The sequence below is a fragment of the Taurulus bubalis genome (assembly GCF_910589615.1).
Source record: "Taurulus bubalis genome assembly, chromosome: 5".
Taxonomy (NCBI): Eukaryota; Metazoa; Chordata; class Actinopteri; order Perciformes; family Cottidae; genus Taurulus; species Taurulus bubalis.
The window spans coordinates 556,061-582,470 of NC_136593.1; the positions used below are offsets into that span (position 1 = coordinate 556,061).

At 51.2% G+C, this 26,410-nt stretch overlaps 2 protein-coding genes across 2 annotated transcripts; both read right to left on the reverse strand.

The window, feature by feature from the left end:
• Positions 1-19: 19 nt before the first annotated feature.
• Positions 20-14,240, reverse strand: mcm2 (minichromosome maintenance complex component 2). Its single transcript, XM_079217793.1, has 20 exons — positions 14,200-14,240; positions 13,107-13,294; positions 12,523-12,695; positions 12,183-12,307; positions 11,902-12,040; positions 11,717-11,814; positions 11,493-11,614; positions 10,627-10,834; positions 10,415-10,549; positions 10,059-10,250; positions 8,306-8,399; positions 7,840-7,918; positions 6,606-6,777; positions 6,310-6,436; positions 2,117-2,229; positions 1,790-1,954; positions 1,155-1,229; positions 900-1,082; positions 654-809; positions 20-364 (listed from the first exon to the last, which is right to left on the reverse strand). The coding sequence occupies exons 1-20, from the start codon at positions 14,203-14,205 to the stop codon at positions 254-256; spliced, it is 2,661 nt and encodes an 886-aa protein (XP_079073919.1). The 5' UTR covers positions 14,206-14,240; the 3' UTR covers positions 20-253.
• Positions 14,241-15,146: 906 nt separating this feature from the next.
• pigu (phosphatidylinositol glycan anchor biosynthesis, class U) lies at positions 15,147-26,353 on the reverse strand (the record flags this gene model as incomplete). Its single annotated transcript, XM_079218492.1, has 12 exons — positions 15,147-16,204; positions 16,563-16,705; positions 16,820-16,944; positions 17,022-17,165; positions 17,516-17,670; positions 19,727-19,824; positions 21,184-21,284; positions 21,386-21,495; positions 22,450-22,512; positions 22,587-22,646; positions 22,998-23,062; positions 26,224-26,353. 12 exons carry the CDS (start codon positions 26,351-26,353, stop codon positions 16,091-16,093), a joined length of 1,308 nt encoding a protein of 435 aa, XP_079074618.1. The 3' UTR covers positions 15,147-16,090.
• Between the last annotated feature and the right edge of the window lie 57 nt (positions 26,354-26,410).

Here is a 26,410-nt window from a genome sequence, read left to right on the forward strand (position 1 = left end):
CATGACGGAGACGAGTTGAACAAACCAGTTTAATAACATTTCATAACTTTCTGCTACGTTCACTTCAAAGCCTCAACAACAACAAACATGTACATCTATTTACAAACGGCCTCCAGAGTTTAAGTCTCAATTACTTTTCATTCAGGTCTTTATTCATTTGTTCTTTTACTAAACGTCCTCTGGCTACAGGAAGCCCCGCCTCCTCCTGCAGGCCAGCGTGGGGATTGGTCGCTGCAGGAAAGGGGCGGGGCCTCTAGAACTGCTGCAGGATCAGCTTCTTCTTCCCGTCATGACTCAACTTGTTGGAGCGAAAGAGATCGCTGTCGTAGAACGAGGAGAGACTGTGGATGTTGATCTGCCTGGCCTGAGGAAGAGGAGGAGGAAGAGGAGGTGGTTATACAGGAGGAAGAGGTTATACAGGAGGAAGAGGAGGAAGAAGAGGAGGAGGAGGAAAGGTCTCCCCCTCACCTTGTCCTGCAGCCCCCCCCCTCACCTTGTCCTGCAGCCCCCCCCCTCACCTTGTCCTGCAGCCCCCCCCCCCCTCACCTTGTCCTGCAGCCCCCCCCCTCACCTTGTCCTGCAGCCCCCCCCCCCTCACCTTGTCCTGCAGCCCCCCCCCCCCTCACCTTGTCCTGCAGCCCCCCCCCCCTCACCTTGTCCTGCAGGTCTTTCTCCAGCACCTCCACCGTGTCGCTCTGGACCCCGTAGCGGTTCCTCTGGTAGGCCACCTGCTCGGCCACCAGCTGCTTGAGGATGAAGAGCAGCAGCTCGTTGTTGTCCCGCCGGAAGGCCAGGTACCGGGAGAAGGTCTGCAGAGACGGGTCGTTAGGGTCGTTAGGGGTCCCTGAAGGTCACAGACCAGCGCTCATTAAGGGCCACACACACACACACACACACACCTTCCTCATGCTCCTCATCACGCTGAACTTCTGCGTGTCGATGAAGCTCTCCAGCATGACGCGGATGGCCATGTTGACGTCGTCCTCCAGCACGTAGTCCCTCAGGTGCAGCTTGGCGTGGGCCTCCGCCATGCGGATCATGGACTCGATGTGCCGCACCGTGATGGGGATGCTGCCCGTCGCCTGCAGCGGAGAACAGAGGTCACTACAAACGTCGGGGGACAAGTCACAAGGTCACAGGGTCCCGGGACGCACCATGGACTCTTTCCGCAGGTCGCTGTAGATGCGGGCCACCTTGTCCTGGTCCATCTGGTTCAGCTTGGGATGAATCTGCAGACGGGAAGGAAGTCATCAACACTCACTCCTCCCTTAAGCCCAGAGACCGGAACACGTTCTCCAACGTTCTCCAACGTTCTCCAACGTTCTCCGACTGAACGGACAGCGCCATGAGAACGCGGCGTTCAGCTGAACCCTCCGACATCAGTGATGACCTGGTCCTCGTCTTGTTTTAATGAACATGTCAAACAGGTTTCCTTTGGCTCACTTATGTTGCTCCTTTATTCAGGAGAAATGTAACGTTCAGTATTTGTCCTTATTATACGTTCTTAAGGCTTAAAACAGTGTAGAAACGTAAAAGTAAAGAAACAGATTTGACCAAAACTGAGATTACAGAACTGATGTTGAGAAGCTGCGCTTCTTAGCGTTCAGAGTCCGTTGGATCACGTGGAAATACTGGAGGACTTATGTAATGCTAGTTTACTTCTCCGCACTAGAAGAGTTGAAGAGCTGCTGATCAGATCAATGGACCTTCTGACCTTTATGAAAACGACAGAATAAAAGAAGCAGAGAACTGAATGATGTGTTCAGGGGCCGTGGGAGACTCCACATACCCGCTCCTTGGCGTAGATCAGGTACTTCCTCAGCAGCTGCTGCGGGATGGGCGGCACGTCGGACGTGTTGGGCAACACCACGTCCTCCAAGGCCACGCCCCCTTCCTTGTTGCTGGGGTGATGCTTGATGTGGGAGCCAACCACGAAGCGCGCCAGCATCTCGTCCTGGAGGAGCAGCCAATCAGCAGAGAGGAGCGTTTTAGAGAGAGAGAGAGAGAGAGAGAGAGAGAGAGAGGAGAGAGAGAGAGAGAGAGAGAGAGAGAGAGAGAGAGAGAGAGAGAGAGAGAGTGTGTGTGTGTGTGTGTGTGTGTGTGTGTGTGTGTGTACCTGCACAGGGTCCACGGTGTCCCTGACGACACACAGCACGTCAAAGCGAGACACGATGGGCTCCGTCAGGTCCACGTTCTCAGAGAAGGTGAGAGACGGGTCGTACCGGCCGCCTGCAGACAAGATGGACGCCGTAAGCCTCTCAGAGGGACTAGCTAAACCAGCCTCAGCCTCTACTCTAGCTAAACCAGCCTCAGCCTCTACTCTAACTAAACCAGCCTCAGACTCTAACTAAACCAGCCTCAGACTCTAACTAAACCAGCCTCTACTCTAACTAAACCAGCCTCAGCCTCTAACTAAACCAGCCTCTACTCTAACTAAACCAGCCTCAGCCTCTACTCTAGCTAAACCAGCCTCAGACTCTAACTAAACCAGCCTCTAGCTAAACCAGCCTCTACCCTAGCTAAACCAGACTCTACCCTAACTAAACCAGACTCTACCCTAACTAAACCAGCCTGTACCCTAGCTAAACCAGCCTCTACTCTAGCTAAACCAGCCTCTACCCTAGCTAAACCAGACTCTACCCTAGCTAAACCAGACTCTACCCTAGCTAAACCAGCCTCTACCCTAGCTAAACCAGACTCTACCCTAGCTAAACCAGCCTCTACCCTAGCTAAACCAGCCTCTACCCTAGCTAAACCAGCCTCTACTCTAGCTAAACCAGCCTCTACCCTAGCTAAACCAGCCTCTACCCTAGCTAAACCAGCCTCTACTCTAACTAAACCAGCCTCTAGCTAAACCAGCCTCTACCCTAGCTAAACCAGCCTCTACCCTAGCTAAACCAGCCTCTACCCTAGCTAAACCAGCCTCTACTCTGACTAAACCAGCCTCTACTCTGACTAAACCAGCCTCTACTCTGACTAAACCAGCCTCTACTCTAGCTAAACCAGCCTCTACTCTGACTAAACCAGCCTCTACCCTAGCTAAACCAGCCTCTACCCTAGCTAAACCAGCCTCTACTCTGACTAAACCAGCCTCTACTCTGACTAAACCAGCCTCTACTCTGACTAAACCAGCCTCTACCCTAGCTAAACCAGCCTCTACTCTAGCTAAACCAGCCTCTACCCTAGCTAAACCAGCCTCTACCCTAGCTAAACCAGCCTCTACCCTAACTAAACCAGCCTGTACCCTAGCTAAACCAGACTCTACTCTAGCTAAACCAGACTCTAGCTAAACCAGCCTCTACCCTAGCTAAACCAGCCTCTACCCTAGCTAAACCAGCCTCTACCCTAGCTAAACCAGACTGTACCCTAGCTAAACCAGCCTGTACCCTAGCTAAACCAGCCTGTACCCTAGCTAAACCAGCCTGTACCCTAGCTAAACCAGCCTCTACTCTGACTAAACCAGCCTCTACTCTGACTAAACCAGCCTCTACTCTGACTAAACCAGCCTCTACTCTGACTAAACCAGCCTCTCCTCTAGCTAAACCAGCCTCTCCTCTAGCTAAACCAGCCTCTCCTCTAACTAAACCAGCCTCTCCTCTAACTAAACCAGCCTCAGACTCTAACTAAACCAGCCTCTAACTAAACCAGCCTCTAGCTAAACCAGCCTCTACCCTAGCTAAACCAGCCTCTACCCTAGCTAAACCAGCCTCTACCCTAGCTAAACCAGCCTCTACCCTAGCTAAACCAGCCTCTACTCTAGCTAAACCAGCCTCTAGCTAAACCAGCCTCTACCCTAGCTAAACCAGCCTCTACCCTAGCTAAACCAGACTCTACCCTAGCTAAACCAGCCTCTACCCTAGCTAAACCAGACTCTACCCTAGCTAAACCAGCCTCTACCCTAGCTAAACCAGCCTCTACTCTAGCTAAACCAGCCTCTACCCTAGCTAAACCAGCCTCTACCCTAGCTAAACCAGCCTCTACCCTAGCTAAACCAGCCTCTACCCTAGCTAAACCAGCCTCTACCCTAGCTAAACCAGACTCTACCCTAGCTAAACCAGACTCTACCCTAGCTAAACCAGACTCTACCCTAGCTAAACCAGCCTCTACTCTAGCTAAACCAGCCTCTACCCTAGCTAAACCAGCCTCTACCCTAGCTAAACCAGACTCTACCCTAGCTAAACCAGACTCTACTCTAGCTAAACCAGACTCTACTCTAGCTAAACCAGACTCTACTCTAGCTAAACCAGCCTCTACTCTAGCTAAACCAGCCTCAGCCTCTACTCTAGCTAAACCAGCCTCAGACTCTAACTAAACCAGCCTCTACTCTAACTAAACCAGCCTCTACTCTAGCTAAACCAGCCTCTAACTAAACCAGCCTCTAGCTAAACCAGCCTCTACCCTAGCTAAACCAGCCTCTACTCTAGCTAAACCAGCCTCTAGCTAAACCAGCCTCTAGCTAAACCAGCCTCTACCCTAGCTAAACCAGACTCTACCCTAACTAAACCAGACTCTACCCTAGCTAAACCAGACTCTACCCTAGCTAAACCAGACTCTACCCTAGCTAAACCAGCCTCTACTCTAGCTAAACCAGCCTCTACCCTAGCTAAACCAGCCTCTACCCTAGCTAAACCAGCCTCTACTCTAACTAAACCAGCCTCTAGCTAAACCAGCCTCTACCCTAGCTAAACCAGCCTCTACCCTAGCTAAACCAGCCTCTACCCTAGCTAAACCAGCCTCTACTCTGACTAAACCAGCCTCTACTCTGACTAAACCAGCCTCTACTCTGACTAAACCAGCCTCTACTCTGACTAAACCAGCCTCTACTCTGACTAAACCAGCCTCTACTCTAGCTAAACCAGCCTCTACTCTAGCTAAACCAGCCTCTACTCTGACTAAACCAGCCTCTACCCTAGCTAAACCAGCCTCTACCCTAGCTAAACCAGCCTCTACTCTGACTAAACCAGCCTCTACTCTGACTAAACCAGCCTCTACTCTGACTAAACCAGCCTCTACCCTAGCTAAACCAGCCTCTACTCTAGCTAAACCAGCCTCTACCCTAGCTAAACCAGCCTCTACCCTAGCTAAACCAGCCTCTACCCTAACTAAACCAGCCTGTACCCTAGCTAAACCAGACTCTACTCTAGCTAAACCAGACTCTAGCTAAACCAGCCTCTACCCTAGCTAAACCAGCCTCTACCCTAGCTAAACCAGCCTCTACCCTAGCTAAACCAGACTGTACCCTAGCTAAACCAGACTGTACCCTAGCTAAACCAGCCTGTACCCTAGCTAAACCAGCCTCTATTTTGACTAAACCAGCCTCTACTCTGACTAAACCAGCCACTACTCTGACTAAACCAGCCTCTACTCTGACTAAACCAGCCTCTACTCTGACTAAACCAGCCTCTACTCTGACTAAACCAGCCTCTACTCTAGCTAAACCAGCCTCTCCTCTAGCTAAACCAGCCTCTCCTCTAGCTAAACCAGCCTCTCCTCTAACTAAACCAGCCTCTCCTCTAACTAAACCAGCCTCAGACTCTAACTAAACCAGCCTCTAGCTAAACCAGCCTCTACCCTAGCTAAACCAGCCTCTACCCTAGCTAAACCAGCCTCTACCCTAGCTAAACCAGCCTCTACTCTAGCTAAACCAGCCTCTAGCTAAACCAGCCTCTACCCTAGCTAAACCAGCCTCTACTCTAGCTAAACCAGACTCTACCCTAGCTAAACCAGACTCTACCCTAGCTAAACCAGCCTCTACCCTAGCTAAACCAGCCTCTACTCTAGCTAAACCAGCCTCTACCCTAGCTAAACCAGCCTCTACCCTAGCTAAACCAGCCTCTACCCTAGCTAAACCAGCCTCTACCCTAGCTAAACCAGACTCTACCCTAGCTAAACCAGCCTCTACCCTAGCTAAACCAGCCTCTACCCTAGCTAAACCAGCCTCTACCCTAGCTAAACCAGACTCTACCCTAGCTAAACCAGACTCTACTCTAGCTAAACCAGACTCTACTCTAGCTAAACCAGCCTCTACTCTAGCTAAACCAGCCTCTACTCTGACTAAACCAGCCTGTACCCTAGCTAAACCAGCCTCTACTCTAGCTAAACCAGCCTCTACTCTAGCTAAACCAGCCTCTACTCTAGCTAAACCAGCCTCTACTCTAGCTAAACCAGCCTCTACTCTAGCTAAACCAGCCTCTACTCTAGCTAAACCAGCCTCTACTCTAGCTAAACCAGCCTCTACTCTGGCTAAACCAGCCTCTACTCTGGCTAAACCAGCCTCTACTCTGGCTAAACCAGCCTCAGGCTCCGTACCGATGGGGTTGGAGGCGGCGATGATGGTGCAGCGCGCCTGCAGCGAGGTCACGATGCCGGCTTTGGAGATGGAGATGCTCTGCTGCTCCATGGCCTCGTGGATGCTGGTCCGGTCTGCGTCGTTCATCTGGGAGACACGGGGGGTGAGGGGTCAGGGTTAGGGGTTAGGAAGGAGAGCTAGGGGTTAGGAAGGAGAGCTAGGGGTTAGGAAGGAGGGCTAGGGGTTAGGAAGGGGGGCTAGGAGTTAGGAAGGGGGGCTAGGGGTTAGGAAGGAGGGCCAGGGAGTGTCTGCTCACCTTGTCGAACTCGTCGATCAGACACACCCCTCGGTCGGCCAGCACCAGCGCCCCGGCCTCCAGGGTCCACTCTCGGGTCACCGGGTGTCTCTGCACGTAGGCGGTGAGGCCGACCGCCGAGGCGCCCTGACCCGTGGTGAACACGGCCCGGGAAGACACCTTCTCCACGTACCTGAGGACAGCACACGCATGAACAACTCCACACGCATGAACAACTCCACACGCATGAACAACTCCACACGCATGAACATCTTTCATTTAATATGAGCAACTTTAATCCAGTTTAAAGTTATTAGAGGAAGCTGCTGCAGAAGTCTGTTTTTGAACACCTGGAGGAAAACACTTTCCTCCAATGTGTCGGCTGTGGATACAGAGGTGAAGCATCTCAAGGTTAAACGTTAGCTCAATGTTAAACCTCAAGGTTAAACGTTAGCTCAATGTTAAACCTCAAGGTTAAACCTCAAGGTTAAACGTTAGCTCAATGTTAAACCTCAAGGTTAAACGTTAGCTCAATGTTAAACCTCAAGGTTAAACCTCAAGGTTAAACGTTAGCTTAATGTTAAACCTCAAGGTTAAACGTTAGCTCAATGTTAAACCTCAATGTTAAACGTTAGCTCAAGGTTAAACCTCAAGGTTAAACGTTAGCTCACGGTTAAACCTCAAGGTTAAACGTTAGCTCAAGGTTAAACCTCAAGGTTAAACGTTAGCTCAATGTTAAACCTCAAGGTTAAACGTTAGCTCAATGTTAAACCTCAAGGTTAAACCTCAAGGTTAAACGTTAGCTCAATGTTAAACCTCAAGGTTAAACGTTAGCTCAATGTTAAACCTCAAGGTTAAACCTCAAGGTTAAACGTTAGCTTAATGTTAAACCTCAAGGTTAAACGTTAGCTCAATGTTAAACCTCAATGTTAAACGTTAGCTCAAGGTTAAACCTCAAGGTTAAACGTTAGCTCACGGTTAAACCTCAAGGTTAAACGTTAGCTCAAGGTTAAACCTCAAGGTTAAACGTTAGCTCAAGGTTAAACGTTAGCTCAAGGTTAAACCTCAAGGTTAAATGTTAGCTCAAGGTTAAACCTCAAGGTTAAACGTTAGCTCAAGGTTAAACCTCAAGGTTAAACGCTAGCTCAAGGTTAAACCTCAAGGTTAAACGTTAGCTCAAGGTTAAACCTCAAGGTTAAACCTCAAGGTTACAGGTCACCTCAAGCCCTGAGGGTAAAGGTCTGTGGGTACGTACTTGAGGAACTGGGACTTGGCGGTTCCCGGGTCTCCACACAGAAGAACGTTGATGTCTCCTCGAACTTTGTGTTTCCCTCCTGGAGGAGAAGAGTCTGGTTAGCAGAAGGACTTTAGTTCAGAGCCTCTTAGCAGAAGGACTTTAGTTCAGAGCCTCTTAGCAGAAGGACTTTAGTTCAGAGTCTCTAAACAGAAGGACTTTAGTTCAGAGCCTCTTAACAGAAGGACTTTAGTTCAGAGTCTGGTTAACAGAAGGACTTTAGTTCAGAGTCTCTTAACAGAAGGACTTTAGTTCAGAGTCTCTTAGCAGAAGGACTTTAGTTCAGAGCCTCTTAGCAGAAGGACTTTAGTTCAGAGTCTCTTAGCAGAAGGACTTTAGTTCAGAGCCTCTTAGCAGAAGGACTTTAGTTCAGAGTCTCTTAGCAGAAGGACTTTAGTTCAGAGCCCTTTCTTCAGGACCAACCCACCTGGATTCTTGGGCTCTCCTCCGAACAGCGCCAGGGCCAGACCTCGCTTGATGTCCTCGTGGCCGTAGATGGACGGAGCCATGCTGGCGAAGACCTGGGACGGAGGGAGGGTTAGACAGCGAGCTCCTCTCACAAGTCACTTATTAAACGTATTAAACTTATTACACCAGCAGCAGCGCTGGAAGAGATGAAATTAGGGCTGAACGATTAATTGCATTTGCGATAATATCGCAATATGATAAAACGAGATTTTCTAACCGCAACGTGCGCGATTACAACGTCATCACGTGACGCGAGCGAAAGAGCGGAGAACTCGGCTGCATCAACTTTTCATGCGGCCCGTTAACCTGTTGCGCAATGAACTCTGGCTCCACGGGACACAGCTGAGACTTTAGTCTGGAAGAGGAACAGCACGTCGGTGGAGTGGAACCACCGACGTGCTGTTCTGGTTTCAAACAAGAAGATGCTGCGCAGCGTCCGGTGACGTGCAGAGCATGCTGCTACTTCACGGGGGAACACTACAAACTTGTTACAGCACTTAACAAAACACCACAAATCAGCGTATGACAGTTGTATGGCCAAGATGCAGAGCACCAGTGCGCCAGACAAGCCAAATACCTCAAGACAGGGATCACTGACCGAAATGTTTGAAAGCGTCAATCCATGTGAACGTAATTCACAACGACACGGGGAAATCACTCGGGCAATAACCGAGTTCATAGCCAAAGATGTGATGCCTCTCAGCCCGGTGACCAAGCCTGGGTCCAAGGCATTGATCAAAACGCTTATGAACGGTACAGGATACCCCCGTACACATTTCAGTCAGACTGCCAGACCGGAGCTGTACAGAACGTGCAAAGAGAAAGTCGCCACGGAGCTTAAAACGGTGGACTTTATTTCTACCACTACTGATCTGTGGTCAAGCCGCACAGCTGAGCCTCACCACAGTCTGACAGTCCATTTTATTGACGGAGGTTTCAACCTCGGAGCTGGGATCTCAACGAGGAGAAACACGTCTGCATCACGACAGACAAGGCGTCAGACATGGCGCTGGCTGCACGGCGCAGTGAAGGGACGAGGCGCCAGTGTTCTGGGCACGGATTACATCTTGCCATTGGTAAATTATCGTGTGTAAAAATATATAAATTATGTTGAGTTGTGGAAAGTGGATGGGATTAAATAAATTCATATTTCCTCCCACTCCTCTTTTTATTTAATTCTAACAAATAGGCCCAGCCAATGGGAAAGAACATTTGACACTAAATGCATCTAATATTGTGTTGGTCATATTTAAATCATTCATTATGCTTTGTTGGGGAAAAGAGAGGATAAAATTAAAAAAATTAAAAATCGTATATTAAATCGCAATTGCAATATTGGAGTAAAAAAATGGCAATTACATTAATTTCCCAAATCGTTCAGCCCTAGATGAAATGTGTCTCCAATGTTACAAAGAAAACAAATGAGGCTCTACGTGTTTTATATATTAAACTATTTACATATTTACAACCTCTCCAGAGTTGCTCTGATCTGTGGTCACATGACTGCTGGTCACATGTCCATCATCGTTTCACTGAGTTCAGAGTTTAATGTTTTCAACACAATCTGGTGAAAGTAAACGGTTCATCTGGGCCGAAAATAAAGTTTCTTTTTATGAAATATCACAATTTGAAGGTTTGTTTTGGCTTGCGTCACACGCGATGCGTTCAGGGACCGCTGGAAAGCCGAGCGCCCGTTTAGAGGCGCCACTCACCCGCTCCCCGATGCGCTCGTCCTTGGACAGCGCCACGATGGCCCTGACGTCCTCGTCGGTGAGCTCGGCCACGGCCGCGCCCTGGTCCCTGCGCGTCACGTGATTGGCTAAGATCACGGTGGCGAACACGGGGAAGCCGTTGGCCATGTTCAGGGACCCGTCGTAGTTGTTGTGGTAGATCCCCGTCAGCTCCTGGAGGACCACAAACGCCACGCGTCACCGACACGGCTTTAAACCAACATTTCGTGATTTAAACAAAATCTCCGTGACTGTTCCAGGTTTCCGTAGGAACCCTGACCGACGCCGGGCCGAGCGGCGGGGACCTGGCAGGCGGAGGGTTAGGGACTCGAACTCACGATCTCGTCGCCCGGCTTGCACTGGTCCACCAGGTCGGCCAGCAGGATGGCGTCTTTGGAGCGCGGCAGGCGGCCGGCGGCGACTTTGCCGGGACTCTCCTGGATGGTGATCCTCTGGTAGTTCTGGTACACGGTCTGCAGGAGGAACGGAGAATCAGTTCACCGAGACGGAGCGCCGGCCGAGACGAAGAGCGCCTCCTCCTCCTCCTCACCTCCTCCATGTTGATCTCGAAGGGCCCCAGGGACTGGCACTCGGGGCAGGAGCCCGGCTTCACCTCCTGGTTCTGGTTCTGGAAGAAGGGCCCCAGCACGAAGCTGCACTTGTTGCAGTCGTACTTCACCATGCCGAGCTGCGGCAGCACGCCGGTGCAGCTGCTCACCACGCCGCTGGTCCGGATCAGCTGGTTCAGGTGCAGCTGCCTGCAGGGGGCGGGGCCAGAGGTTACCCAGAGGGCCGTTCTGTCTGTGTATACAGCACCTTACCCAGAAGGCCGTTCTGTCGGCATGTCAGAGTGACCTTGCAGACGAGGTGTGGACGTCAGTGTTTACGTTATCAGTTCTTTACCTCAGGCACCGGGTCTCCTGTTCACATGTATTAGTACACAGTCAGTAGTACTAGTACCTCAGGCACCGGGTCTCCTGTTCACATGTATTAGTACACAGTCAGTAGTACTAGTACCTCAGGCACCGGGTCTCCTGTTCACATGTATTAGTACACAGTCAGTAGTACTAGTACCTCAGGCACCGGGTCTCCTGTTCACATGTATTAGTACACAGTCAGTAGTACTAGTACCTCAGGCACCGGGTCTCCTGTTCACATGTATTAGTACACAGTCAGTAGTACTAGTACCTCAGGCACCGGGTCTCCTGTTCACATGTATTAGTACACAGTCAGTAGTACTAGTACCTCAGGCACCGGGTCTCCTGTTCACATGTATTAGTACACAGTCAGTAGTACTAGTACCTCAGGGACCGGGTCTCCTGTTCACATGTATTAGTACACAGTCAGTAGTACTAGTACCTCAGGGACCGGATCTCCTGTTTACATGTATTAGTACACAGTCAGTAGTACTAGTACCTCAGGGACCGGATCTCCTCCACCAGCGGCAGGTTGCAGATGCGGACGTGGATCTCGTGGGCGATGCGGTCGTACTTGGGGAACATGGCCAGAACCACCTCTTTAGCAGCTTCATCAAAGACCTGCGGACCCGGAGCAGACCTGGGTCAGTCAAGACCAGGAGACCAGCTGAAGACCAGGAGACCACCTGGAGACCAGCTGACCCCCCACCAGACTAAACTGACCTTCAGCATCTCGGTGGGAGCCTCTGGCAGGAAGTAGGCCAGAACGTGTTCTCTGGCTGCCAGATCTTCGTAGTTCACCACCAGACTCTCCTTGTTCTCTGGAACCACAGACCAGGATCTGAGATTTAAGACCCTCATCACACACACACACACACACACACACACACACACACACACACACACACCTTTGCACATGTCGCTGATCTTCTCCTTGAACACGTTGTGGCCGTTCTCGTCCACGTGAGTCCGCAGGAAGTTCTTGAAGCGGTTGTGGATCTCCAGGCGGGGCGCGGCCATGGAGGCCCACTCCCTCACGGTGTGACCCTGCAGAGACCAGAGACCAGGAGTCAGAGACCAGCAGAGACCAGGAGTCAGAGACCAGGGACCAGCAGAGTACTCCGATGTACTCAGAGTACTCTGGTCTCTGGAGACCAGGAGTCAGAGACCAGCAGGTCTAGGGTTCTACCTTCATGTCCTCCAGGTTCTCGATGCTCTCGATCATCTCCTCCTCCTCTCCCTCTCCCTCCGCCGCTCGCTCGGCCAGACGTCTCCTCCGAGCCGCCGGCCGCTCGTCATCCTCGTCTTCGCTGTCTGGACCGCGAAGAAGAAACATGTCATTCATGCAGCGTCTTCAGAAACCCCTGGACCGGGACCACAGCCGGGACCACAGCCGGGACCACAGCCGGGGCCTGGACCACAGCCGGGGCCTGGACCACAGCCGGGGCCACAATGTGTGTCTGATACACGTGGACCTGAACCCACTCGTGTGAGGCTCTGGACCACTTCCTGTCCCCGGGGGTCCTCACCGTAGAGCAGGCCTCTCCTCAGTCTCCCGCTGACCCCCTGCTCCCGGTCCCTCCTCCTCATGGTCTCCTCGGCGGCGGCCCGGGCTCCGGGCGACATCTCCGACAGGTCCTCATCGTCCAGGTCCAGACCCTCGGCCTCGTACTGGTCCAGAGCCGGGATGGCTCGATAGTCCCTGAGGGAGGAGGCAAGAAGATCTGGTTCAGCTCAAGACCAGGAGACCACCTGTTGGTCATCTGGTCCAGCTTACGACCACCTGGTCATCTGGTCTTAAGCTAAGAACCAGACGGTCTCCCGGTCTTGAGCTAAGAACCAGACGGTCTCCCGGTCTTGAGCTAAGAACCAGACGGTCTCCCGGTCTTGAGCTAAGAACCAGACGGTCTCCCGGTCTTGAGCTAAGAACCAGACGGTCTCCCGGTATTGAGCTAAGAACCAGACGGTCTCCCGGTCTTGAGCTAAGAACCAGACGGTCTCCCGGTCTTGAGCTAAGAACCAGACGGTCTCCCGGTCTTGAGCTAAGAACCAGACGGTCTCCTGGTCTTGAGCTGGACCAGGAGACCGCCTGGGGGTCTGGGTCAGGACTCACCTCTCCATGCCATCCCCGATCAGCTCCTCCCCGTCCCCGTCCCCCTCCTCGTCGGTCTGGAGCCCGTCCCCCATCAGGCCCTCGGACTCGTCCTCAAAGGGGGGCAGGTCTCGCCCGGGGCTGGAGGTCAGGTCCCCCCTCCTGGAGGCTGGACCCGGGCTGCTGGGCCCGAAGGACTCTGAGGAATCCTGGGACAGGGAGGACTTCATCAAGAGGTAGTAGTACACACTACATGAGGTACTAGTACACAGGAGGACTTCATCAAGAGGTAGTAGTACACAGGAGGACTTCATCAAGAGGTAGTAGTACACACTACATGAGGTACTAGTACACAGGAGGACTTCATCAAGAGGTAGTAGTACACACTACATGAGGTACTAGTACAGAGTAGTACTTCATCATGAGGTAGTAGTACACAGGAGGACTTCATCATGAGGTAGTAGTACACAGGAGTACTTCATCATGAGGTAGTAGTACACAGGAGGACTTCATCATGAGGTAGTAGTACACAGGAGTACTTCATCATGAGGTAGTAGTACACAGGAGTACTTCATCATGAGGTAGTAGTACACAGGAGTACTTCATCATGAGGTAGTAGTACACAGGAGTACTTCATCATGAGGTAGTAGTACACAGGAGTACTTCATCATGAGGTAGTAGTACACAGGAGTACTTCATCATGAGGTACTAGTACACAGTGCATGAGGACAAATAAACCGCATTAGAGTTTATAAACACATCAATATTTAAATCACGTTAATAATGACGCAGAATACTGGTTTAACTGGTTCATTAGTTCAGTTTAACTGGTCAGTTTAACTGGAGTTAACACGAGCAGCCTCTTCCTACCAGCGAACTGGTTCGTTAGTTTAACTGGTTCATTAGTTCAGTTTAACTGGTCAGTTTAACTGGTCAGTTTAACTGGAGTTAACACAGCAGCCTCTTCCTACCAGCGAACTGGTTCGTTAGTTTAACTGGTTCGTTTTAACTGGTTTTAACTGGTTCGCTAGTTTAACTGGTTCGTTAGTTTAACTGTTTTTAACTGGTTCGTTAGTTTAACTGGTTTTAACTGGTTTAAACTGGTTTAACTCACCGCCATGTTGCTGCTGATCTTTTTCTTTCTGCCTCTCGTGAACAAACTTCCTTCTGACTGGAGCCGCTTTTCGCGCGGAACGACCACGTGACGCTCAAAGCCCGCGAAAAATAATGAATATTTAAATTACGCCGTTGCCCTCGCGCCTTCTCATTGGTCGACCCGTTTGAAAGAGGCGGGACGTAAAGGACGGAGCGTTCGGTTTGATAGAAGCGCCGCAGAGGCTCGTTCAGCCGGGGTGAAGCCGACACGCGGGCGGGAAAGAGGAGCAGGCCGCGGAGGAAAACAAGCGCACCCTTCACTGAGCTGAGGCGCAGGGGCGGAGTTCATGACGTAAATTATTTTCCCGGGAAAATTTGGGCCGCGTACGAATCCGTTTCCCTCCAGAAAAGACTGGCCACGTCCCAACATGGTGCAGCGCCGCTTTGTTGTTTACTTTGTTATAACAAAACACACAGGTTGTGGAACATGTAATAATGTAAATAAATACAAGAATATACAATATAATAAACAACAATGAAGAGAAGAAAGTCTGTAGATGTTCAGTGAAACTGATATAGTTTGTGTGTGTGAGAGAGTGTGTGTGTGTGTGTGTGTGTGTGTGTGTATATATATTAATTCTGTGTCTATGTCATCAATATATTCCCACAGAAACCAACAACAACAATAACAACCACAACAACAACCTGCTGCCCTTTGAGAAGAAACCAACAAGTTTATTCACATTAATCTTTACATTTTAATATCTGTAACAAAGCAGAACACACCGTATGAACCGTATCAAAACACACAGAAACAAAGACAACCAGTTTAAATAAACATCACTCAGATTTTCCCTGGAGATATAATATATATATATATATATATATATATATATATATATATATATATATATATATATATATATATATATATATATATATATATATCTTAATAATTAACCGCTGATGAAAGTTTTTTCACTGTGAGATTTGTTGTAAATTATATAATTATGAAACATTCATCTGTAAATGCTAGAAGTCTGTTTAAGGCTTATTTAGTCCAATCCTTTTGAATAGTTTACACTGAAGGACAACAGCAGCTTCCAGTCAGTGGACCACGTCCCCCACAATGCATTGCACAAAGTAAACCTAAATAAACTGCAGAGAGAAAACAAGTGAAGATTTGATTTCCTGTTGGTAAGTAAGTACACACACTAGTACACGCTAGTACACACGATTAAGCAGTATTGTGTACACGATAGTACTTCCTGTTTGGACCCTCAGCCAGCAGAACGAGGCGTTCATGTCCCGTCAGACAGAACGGTAAAAAACAGCTTCCTACTTGAAAACACGGTTCCTGTGGTCTCTTGAATCCTCGGACAGCTGGTGAAACTGTTGTTGTTGTTGTTGCTGTTGTTGTTGTTGTGCAACACTGCAAGTGTGGAATCAGACGACGCTTCCAGACCATAATATATTTTCCCACCACAAACATAAACTTAAACAAACAAAACGTGATCACTTTTATGGCGTGTAAGGAGGAAAGAGACTTCAAAATAAAAGCCCCAACAGAGCACAGCCAAGACCCCCTTAGTGCTTCAAAATAAAAAGCTGTCCAAAAATAAGAAGACTTCAAAATAAAAGGTCATCCTCACAGCCGCAGGTTCAAGTTAAAGTGAGGCTTCAAAACAAGAGCGTTCCAGAGGAGGAGCAGAAAGTGAGTGTGCCGGGTGGCGGGTCTTCTTTGCACACAACGTGGTACCAGGCAGACGACCTGAGGACCAGGACTCGGGAGGACCAGGACTCGGGAGGACCAGGACTCGGGAGGACCAGGACTCGGGAGGACTCGGGTCCTGGTTCCCTTGAGGACCAGCGCTCCTCCTGCGCCCGGTTGGAGGCATGGAGTGAGCGCTTCATTTCAGCACCAGCGTGGCCTCGGAGCCGTCCTTCCTCTTCAGGTACAACCCGAAGCTGAGGTGGTGCTCCCTCCTCAGGAAGGCGTAGAAGTAATCCGACACCAGCAGAATCTGAGGGGAAGAAACATGAAGAAGAAGAACGAGGATTTAAATTAAAGGAGGAGAACTAAATAACATCACGCTGTATTAAACTTAAACTCAAGTTTACAATGTTTACTGAGGGAATGAATCAAGAGAAGTAGAGTCATTTATATAGACTTCTATACAACCAGAGGAGTCACCCCCTGGTGGTCAGTAGAGAGAATGCAGCTTTAACACATGAAGCATAGACTTCTACACAACCAGAGGAGTCGCCCCCTGGTGGTCAGGAGAGAGAATGCAGCTTTAACACATGAAGCATATACTTCTATACAACCAGAGGAGTTGCCCCCTGGTGGTCAGGAGAGAGAGTGCAGCTTCATGACCCCACCTGCGCCACGTTGAACAGCAGCGTGATGGCGTAGTAGAAGTTGGAGTTGGCGCTGCCGGCGTAGATCCAGAGGTGCCAGAGCACCGGGAACAGAGCGGAGCAGGCGAGCAGCACGCAGGACACCAGGAAGATGTTCCTCAGGACTGCAGGGGAACACGGACCAGGGTTAAAGAGGTGATCTGCTGGGAGGCCACAGGGCGGGGTGTGTGTGTGTGTGTGTGTGTGTGTGTGTGTGTGTGTGTGTGTGTGAGCCTCACATCGGTGCAGGTGGCTCCACACCGGCAGGAAGGCCATGTAGAGCGCGATGTCTCCCACCGTGGGATAAGACTTAAAGATGGAGATCACCGCCAGCTGCATGAAGACCAGGAACACCGGATGCTCCCTGAAACCGCCAGGAGGAGGATGAGGATGAGGAGGAGGAAGAGGAAGAGGAGGAAGAGGAGCGGCTGCAGGACCTACTTGAGCTTGATGGACAGCGGCACGGTGTAGAAGAAGACGTTGATCTGGAACACGCACAGGAAGAACAGCCGGAAGTGTTCAAACATCTCAGCGAAGAAATACCAGAAGAGCCCGATGTTAGGGGTCAGGTCCGGGACGGAGAGGCTGAGGACAGACGGGCCAGAGGGTGAGACAGGAGAGAGGCTGAGGACAGACGGGACAGAGGGTGAGACAGGAGAGAGGCTGAGGACAGACGGGACAGAGGGTGAGACAGGAGAGAGGCTGAGGACAGACGGGACAGAGGGTGAGACAGGAGAGAGGCTGAGGACAGACGGGACAGAGGGTGAGACAGGAGAGAGGCTGAGGACAGACAGACAGGTGACTCACATGAAGCCGTACACAGACAGACAGGTGACTCACAGACAGACAGGTGACTCACAGACAGACAGGTGACTCACAGACAGACAGGTGACTCACAGACAGACAGGTGACTCACAGACAGACAGGTGACTCACATGAAGCCGTACACAGAGGGCAGGAAGTCCCAGGAGCCCAGCAGGAAGAAGGACAGGCCCACGAGGACCAACAGGCTGCCCAGGTACATGAAGCAGTACTGAGCCACGAACCACCAGAAGCTGAAGCGCCGAGGGTTCACAGGGATGTACTGACGCTGTGTATAAATACACAAAAATATATATAAATATACATAATATACACAGGATGTACTGACGCTGTGTATAAATACACAAATATATACATGAATATACATAATATACACAGGATGTACTGACGCTGTGTATAAATACACAAATATATATTAATATACATAATATACACGCAGCGTGTACTGACACTGTGTATAAATACACAAATATATACATAAATATACATAATTTTTTCCTGATCCGATGTGAGGTCCCGGGACAGGGATGTCATGTGTACAGATTGTAAAGCCTCCGAGGCAAACTTGTATTTGTGATGTTGGGCTATACAAAATAAACTGAATTGAATTGAATGATATACACACACAGGATGTACTGACGCTGTGTATAAATACACATAAATATATATAAATATACATAATATACACACAGGATGTACTGACGCTGTGTATAAATACACATAAATATATATAAATATACATAATATACACACAGGATGTACTGACGCTGTGTATAAATACACATAAATATATATAAATATACATAATATACACACAGGATGTACTGACACTGTGTATAAATACACATAAATATATATATAATATACACACAGGATGTACTGACACTGTGTATAAATACACATAAATATACATAATATACACACAGGATGTACTGACACTGTATGAATACACACAAATATATATATATATTTATATATATATATATATATAAATATACATAATATACACACAGGATGCACTGACACTGTGTATAAATATACACAATATATACACTCACCTAAAGGATTATTAGGAACACCATACTAATACTGTGTTTGACCCCCTTTCGCCTTCAGAACTGCCTTAATTCTACGTGGCATTGATTCAACAAGGTGCTGAAAGCATTCTTTAGAAATGTTGGCCCATATTGATAGGATAGCATCTTGCAGTTGATGGAGATTTGTGGGATGCACATCCAGGGCACGAAGCTCCCGTTCCACCACATCCCAAAGATGCTCTATTGGGTTGAGATCTGGTGACTGTGACATGTTAGTACAGTGAACTCATTGTCATGTTCAAGACACCAATTAGAAATGATTGGAGCTTTGTGACATGGTGCATTATCCTGCTGGAAGTAGCCATCAGAGGATGGGTACATGGTGGCCATAAAGGGATGGACATGGTCAGGAACAATGCTCAGGTAGACCGTGGCATTTAAACGATGCCCAATTGGCACTAAGGGGCCTAAAGTGTGCCAAGAAAACATCCCCACACCATTACACCACCACCAGCCTGCACAGTGGTAACAAGGCATGATGGATCCATGTTCTCATTCTGTTTACGCCAAATTCTGACTCTATCATCTGAATGTCCCAACAGAAATCGAGACTCATCAGACCAGGCAATATTTTTTCAGTCTTCAACTGTCCAATTTTGGTGGGCTCTTGCAAATTGTAGCCTCATGTTCCTATTGTAGTGGAGATGAGTGGTACCCAGTGGGGTCTTCTGCTGTTGGAGCCCATCCGCCTCAAGGTTGTGCGTGTTGTGGCTTCACAAATGCTTTGCTGCATACCTCGGTTGTAACGAGTGGTTATTTCAGTCCAAGTTGCTCTTCTACCAGCTTGTATCAGTCGGCCCATTCTCCTCTGACCTCTAGCATCAACAAGGCATTTTCGCCCACAGGACTGCTGCATACTGGATGTTTTTCCCTTTTCACACCATTCTTTGTAAACCCTAGAAATGGTTGTGCGTGAAAATCCCAGTAACTGAGCAGATTGTGAAATACTCAGACCGGCCCGTCTGGCACCAACAACCATGCCACGCTCAAAATTGCTTAAATCACCTTTCTTTCAGGAGATTGTCTTGACCAGGACCACACCCCTAAATGCATTGAAGCAACTGCCATGTGATTGGTTGATTAGATAATTGCATTAATGAGGAATGGAACAGGTGTTCCTAATAATCCTTTAGGTGAGTGTATATATACAGTATATAATACACACAGAGGATGTACTGACGCTGGGGACATGATGTATAAATATATATAGATAGAGGAGAGACTCACCTGCAGCAGGTAGAGCAGCGCGGCGGCGCTCAGCGTGAGCGGGTAGATGGACTGGTACGTGGCCAGAGACAGGAAGATGGCGCTCAGCAACACGTGGCCTGCAACAGAGACAACGACCTTCAGAGGAGCAACAACAACCTTCAGAGGAGCAACTTCTTCACTTTGTCATCTCTAATGAAGACAAACCACAGCACCATTACCCATGATGCTCGCTGCTCAAGTCCTTTAGTCTTTCGTCACACACGTGAGGAGCTTTTGTTTGTCCCGCTTGGCTGCAGCTGCGTTGCATCACAACAACAACAACAGCAGCTAATGGAAGCTCCTAGTCGACGTCAGGTTGCAGGTGAATGCGTCGTGTCGTCACACATCAAGAGGTTCCTGCTCTGCAGTCTGCTTTTGTTTTCACAAATACACGACATGTATTATAATTACTTTCTCATGTCACAGCTCCTGTCTTCCTCTGTTGCTCTGCTTCAGTGCAGCTGGTTTTAAGGAGGGCTCTCATCCAATCAGATTTCACCTCTGTGTCTCTATGGAAGCAAAGCGCTTCTAGCTGGTCTTTGCAGAATAAAGTCATGGAGACGTTATCGTGATGTCATAGTCTTCAACCAATCAGATCTTTATTTTGACATGTGGGCGTGTTCTTTGACGTGCAGCGCCTGTGAGGTGGCTCTGACGTGTGATTGGTGGTCAGTGGGCCAGCGTGACTTCTGTCAACAGAAAGCTATCTAGCTGCTAGCAGTAAGAAGAGTTCAGGTTGAATTATAAGAGAAGTGATGACATGTTTAGTGTTTAGCTTGGTGTAGTTGGTTTAACACTCAGTGGCTGAAGGAGGAGAAACGGACTAGCTGGTGGATTTACTGATGACACTTTCTCACAGAGGGTTACGGGCGTGTTTGGAGGTCACGATCCTAATATGGACTGCTACTATCGACCGGACATCTTCAGCCCTAAAACACATGGAAACGTATTCCAGAAACACAACTGGGAGGCTGGACTGTCCTCACTGGTCCATGACCATCGAGAAGGAGCTGCTACTGGAACTGAAGCGCACCATGAACTGAACAACACTGAAGTGTTGAACAAAGAGAGGAGGATGGACTTCGTCTTTAGTGAACAGCATCTTGTGAGTGAACTGCTTTGTGTTACTGTCGTATTTAATCATAAACAAGCCACGACGCTGTTGCTGCTGGTCCCGCTACCCGGGAGCTAGCTGCTGCTGATAACACTTTTATTTTTGTGCTGAACTTTCAGTGTCGTTTACTTCAGCTCAAATAGTGCAGTCGGCGGCAGCAGCTGCTACTCGTGCCACAGCGCCTCTCACCCGCCATGGTGCCAGCCAGCTTGGTTCTCTGCCGGAGAGGTTAGCACCAGAGAGGTTAGCACCAGAGAGGCGTGACCTCTAGCGTTACCTGTAAAGGTGGCGAGCAGGAAGAGGGCGTGACCTCTAGCGTTACCTTTAATGGTGGCGAGCAGGAAGAGGGCGGTGACGGCGTTGTTCAGGCCGCAGGTCGACTTGGCGACGCAGGACAGGATGGTGAACGGGTTCAACAGGTAGCTGAGAGACGACGACACGGAGACACACACCTTTAGCTCAAATAAATATATACACATTTGTATACGTGTGTGTGTGTGTGTGTGTGTGTGTGTAGGACTCACAACATGGCCACCTTCAGTGGGATGTACTGCATCTCTTTGGGGCTCCTGATGAGCTCCAGACAGTCCAGAGGGTAGCGGTCTGCCTCCAGAGCGAACTTCTGCTTCCTGAACTAGAACGACACAACAGCATGAACACACAACACACAACACACAACATCCACAGCATGAACACACAACACAACATCCACAGCATGAACACACAACATCCACAGCATGAACACACAACACACAACATACACAGCATGAACACACAACACACAACATACACAGCATGAACACACAACACATAACACCGACAACAAGCAAGGAACACATGTTTGTTGCTTGTTGTGTGTTCACGCTGTCGATGCCGTGGTGTGTGTTGTGTGGGTCCACCCTTCTTAAAGGGGCGGTCCTGTACGTGATGGTCCACCCTTCTTAAAGGGGCGGCCCTGTACGTGATGGGTCCACCCTTCTTAAAGGGGCGGTCCTGTACGTGATGGTCCACCCTTCTTAAAGGGGCGGCCCTGTACGTGATGGGTCCACCCTTCTTAAAGGGGCGGCCCTGTACGTGTTGGGTCCACCCTTCTTAAAGGGGCGGTCCTGTACGTGATGGTCCACCCTTCTTAAAGGGGCGGTCCTGTACGTGATGGTCCACCCTTCTTAAAGGGGCGGCCCTGTACGTGATGGGTCCACCCTTCTTAAAGGGGCGGCCCTGTACGTGTTGGGTCCACCCTTCTTAAAGGGGCGGTCCTGTACGTGATGGTCCACCCTTCTTAAAGGGGCGGTCCTGTACGTGATGGTCCACCCTTCTTAAAGGGGCGGCCCTGTACATGATGGGTCCACCCTTCTTAAAGGGGCGGTCCTGTACGTGATGGTCCACCCTTCTTAAAGGGGCGGCCCTGTACGTGATGGTCCACCCTTCTTAAAGGGGTGGTCCTGTACGTGATGGTCCACCCTTCTTAAAGGGGCGGTCCTGTACGTCATGGATCCACCCTTCTTAAAGGGGCGGTCCTGTACGTCATGGGTCCGCCCCTCTTAAAGGGGCAGTGTCCAGTTGCTCCTGTAGTTTGTCGTTTCCTCACCACCTGCTTGTTGTAGTCCTTCATGCTCAGGTAGAGCGCCACAGCAGTGATCACGTCCGCCAGCTGAGGAACATAAATATAGATGAGCACACAGCGGATGCTTCAGGACTCGGCAGCTCAGGCGGTCTGATGCTCACCATGAAGGTGATCTCTGCGTAGTCCACCAGGAAGTGGAACAGGTAGATGATGAGCGGCGTCTGAGGAGAGAACACTCGGGTCACTGCTGCCCCACAGCTCGACTTCAAGGCATCGCATAGAGACAGAGCTGCTTCCACAGGGTTCACAATAACTTCAGATCATACATACACATGTATTTATATGTATTTATATGCATTATCTGAAATCTAATTACGAGGCTACTTAACATCCTGTTTCCTTGACACAAAGTATTCTTTATCTTATTGATGACGTTTGATTCATCTTTCAAACGCGGTTCAGCTTTTCATCTAAATTACAAGTTTGACCTCATTCACCTTTATGATTATTTAATGACATTTTATTAACCTAAATTATGTGTGTGTCTCTGTGAGTGTGTGTGTGTGTCTCACCTCATGGAAAACATCTCCAGAATACGGTGAGACTCCCAAGTCAAGCAAAGCCAAACCTTCGACAACTACAAACAAACAAACGGCTCGTTATTAAAAAAACGGTTTTATTAAATGCATGTCTGATTTATTTAGGATATTGTGACATTTGTTTCAGCTCTCTGTCTGTCTGTCTGTCTGTCTGTCTGTCTGTCTGTCTGTCTGTCTGTCTGTGTGTGTGTGTGTGTGTGTGTGTGTGTGTGTGTGTGCTGCTGAGCTCCTCCTTCAGCAGCACACACACACACACACACACACACACACATGAATCAATCACTAGAATACTACAAGGATTACTCTGCTTAATACGTAGTAATTAATACTAGTCTGGGTACTTTAAGATGTAATATTACTGCAGTAATACTAATAATAATACTGCAGTACTTTACTGACGTCACATCATGGAGTGTTTACAGAATGTGGTATTTCTACTGACAGCAGTAGTCTGACTGTACTCTAGTACTATAGTACTAGAGTAATAGAGGGGCAGTGAGTACTGGAGTACTAGAGTACTGTAGTACGAGAGTACTAGGGTAATAGAGGGACAGTGAGTACTCTAGTACTAGAGTATTCTAGTACTAGAGTACTACAGTACTCACTGTCCCTCTATTACCCTAGTACTCTACTCCTAGTACTAGAGTACTCTAGTACTACAGTACTACAGAACTCTAGTACTAGAGTACTCTAGTACTACAGTACTACAGTACTCTAGTACTAGAGTACTCTAGTACTGTAGTACTAGAGTACTCTAGTACTACAGTACTAGAGTACTCTAGTACTACAGTACTACAGTACTCACTGTCCCTCTATTACCCTAGTACTCTACTCCTAGTACTAGAGTACTCTAGTACTGTAGTACTCTAGTACTACAGTACTAGGGTAATAGAGGGACAGTGAGTACTACAGTACTAGGGTACTAGAGTACTGTAGTACTAGAGGGGCAGTGAGTACTAGAGTACTCTAGTAATAGAGTACAGTAGTACTGTGAGCTAGTACTTGGCGCAGCACCACCATCGGGAGCGGAGCCTTTAGACCGGACGGGGGCCTCTAGACCGGGAGGGAGGCCTCTAGACCGGGAGGGGGGCCTCTAGACTGGGAGGGGGGCCTCTAGACCGGGAGGGGGGCCTCTAGACCGGGAGGGGGGCCTCTAGACCGGGAGGGGGGCCTATAGACCGGGAGCGGGGCCTATAGACCGGGAGCGGGGCCTCCAGACCGGGAGGGGGGCCTATAGACCGGGAGCGGGGCCTCCAGACCGGGAGGGGGGCCTATAGACCGGGAGCGGGGCCTCCAGACCGGGAGGGGGGCCTATAGACCGGGAGCGGGGCCTCCAGACCGGGAGGGGGGCCTATAGACCGGGGGCCTCCAGACCGAGAGGGGGGCCTATAGACCGGGAGGGGGGCCTATAGACCGGGAGGGGGGCCTCTAGACCGGGAGCGGGCCTCCAGACCGGGAGGGGGGCCTATAGACCGGGAGGGGGGCCTCCAGACCGGGTGGGGGGCCTATAGACCGGGAGGGGGGCCTCTAGACCGGGAGCGGGGCCTCCAGACCGGGAGGGGGGCCTCCAGACCGGGAGGGGGGCCTATAGACCGGGAGGGGGGCCTATAGACCGGGTGGGGGGCCTCTAGACCGGGAGGGGGCCTCCAGACCGGGAGCGGGGCCTATAGACCGGGAGGGGGGCCTCTAGACCGGGAGGGGGGCCTCTAGACTGGGAGGGGGGCCTCTAGACTGGGAGGGGGGCCTCTAGACCGGGAGGGGGGCCTATAGACCGGGAGGGGGGCCTATAGACCGGGAGCGGGGCCTATAGACCGGGAGCGGGGCCTCCAGACCGGGAGGGGGGCCTATAGACCGGGAGCGGGGCCTCCAGACCGGGAGGGGGGCCTATAGACCGGGAGCGGGGCCTCCAGACCGGGGGGGGGGCCTATAGACCGGGAGCGGGGCCTCCAGACCGGGAGGGGGGCCTATAGACCGGGGGCCTCCAGACCGAGAGGGGGGCCTATAGACCGGGAGGGGGGCCTATAGACCGGGAGGGGGGCCTCTAGACCGGGAGCGGGCCTCCAGACCGGGAGGGGGGCCTATAGACCGGGAGGGGGGCCTCCAGACCGGGTGGGGGGCCTATAGACCGGGAGGGGGGCCTCTAGACCTGGAGCGGGGCCTCCAGACCGGGAGGGGGGCCTCCAGACCGGGAGGGGGGCCTATAGACCGGGAGGGGGGCCTATAGACCGGGTGGGGGGCCTCTAGACCGGGAGGGGGCCTCCAGACCGGGAGCGGGGCCTATAGACCGGGAGGGGGGCCTCTAGACCGGGAGGGGGGCCTATAGACCGGGAGCGGGGCCTCCAGACCGGGAGGGGGGCCTATAGACCGGGAGCGGGGCCTCCAGACCGGGAGGGGGGCCTATAGACCGGGAGCGGGGCCTCCAGACCGGGAGGGGGGCCTATAGACCGGGGGCCTCCAGACCGGGAGGGGGGCCTATAGACCGGGAGGGGGGCCTATAGACCGGGGGCCTCCAGACCGGGAGCGGGGCCTCCAGACCGGGAGGGGGGCCTATAGACCGGGGGCCTCCAGACCGGGAGGGGGGCCTATAGACCGGGAGGGGGGCCTATAGACCGGGAGGGGGGCCTCCAGACCGGGAGGGGGGCCTATAGACCGGGAGGGGGGCCTATAGACCGGGTGGGGGGCCTCTAGACCGGGAGGGGGGCCTATAGACCGGGAGGGGGCCTCCAGACCGGGAGCGGGGCCTATAGACCGGGAGGGGGGCCTCCAGACCGGGAGGGGGGCCTCTAGACCGGGAGCGGGGCCTCCAGACCGGGAGGGGGGGCTATAGACCGGGAGGGGGGCCTCTAGACCGGGGGCCTCTAGACCGGGAGCGGGGCCTCCAGACCGGGGGCCTCTAGACCGGGAGCGGGGCCTCCAGACCGGGAGGGGGGCCTATAGACCGGGAGGGGGGCCTCTAGACCGGGGGCCTCCAGACCGGGAGGGGGGCCTCTAGACCGGGAGGGGGGCCTCTAGACCGGGGGCCTCCAGACCGGGAGGGGGGCCTCTAGACCGGGAGGGGGCCTCCAGAGGGGACCGGCTGGGTCCGGGTCTCAGCGGAAGAACCGGACCCCGGCTGGCCGGACCCTAGAGGCTGCAGGGACCGGGCGGTGTTGCAGCGATAAGCGTCCCCGGAGACGCGGAACCTCTCTGCCCGGCTTACCTCTCTTCCAGGCGGTCAGCGGGGACACCACCTCCACGCGCTCCGAGATCAGGGCCGCCAGGCCGGACCGGAACAGCGCGGCGCGGGCCGTCACGGCCACCAGCAGCAGCAGCGTCAGCGGAGCCGCCATGTTGACCAGGAAGAAAGTCTCTCCGCCCTGCCGCGGTGCACGGCGGGAAATGGTGTT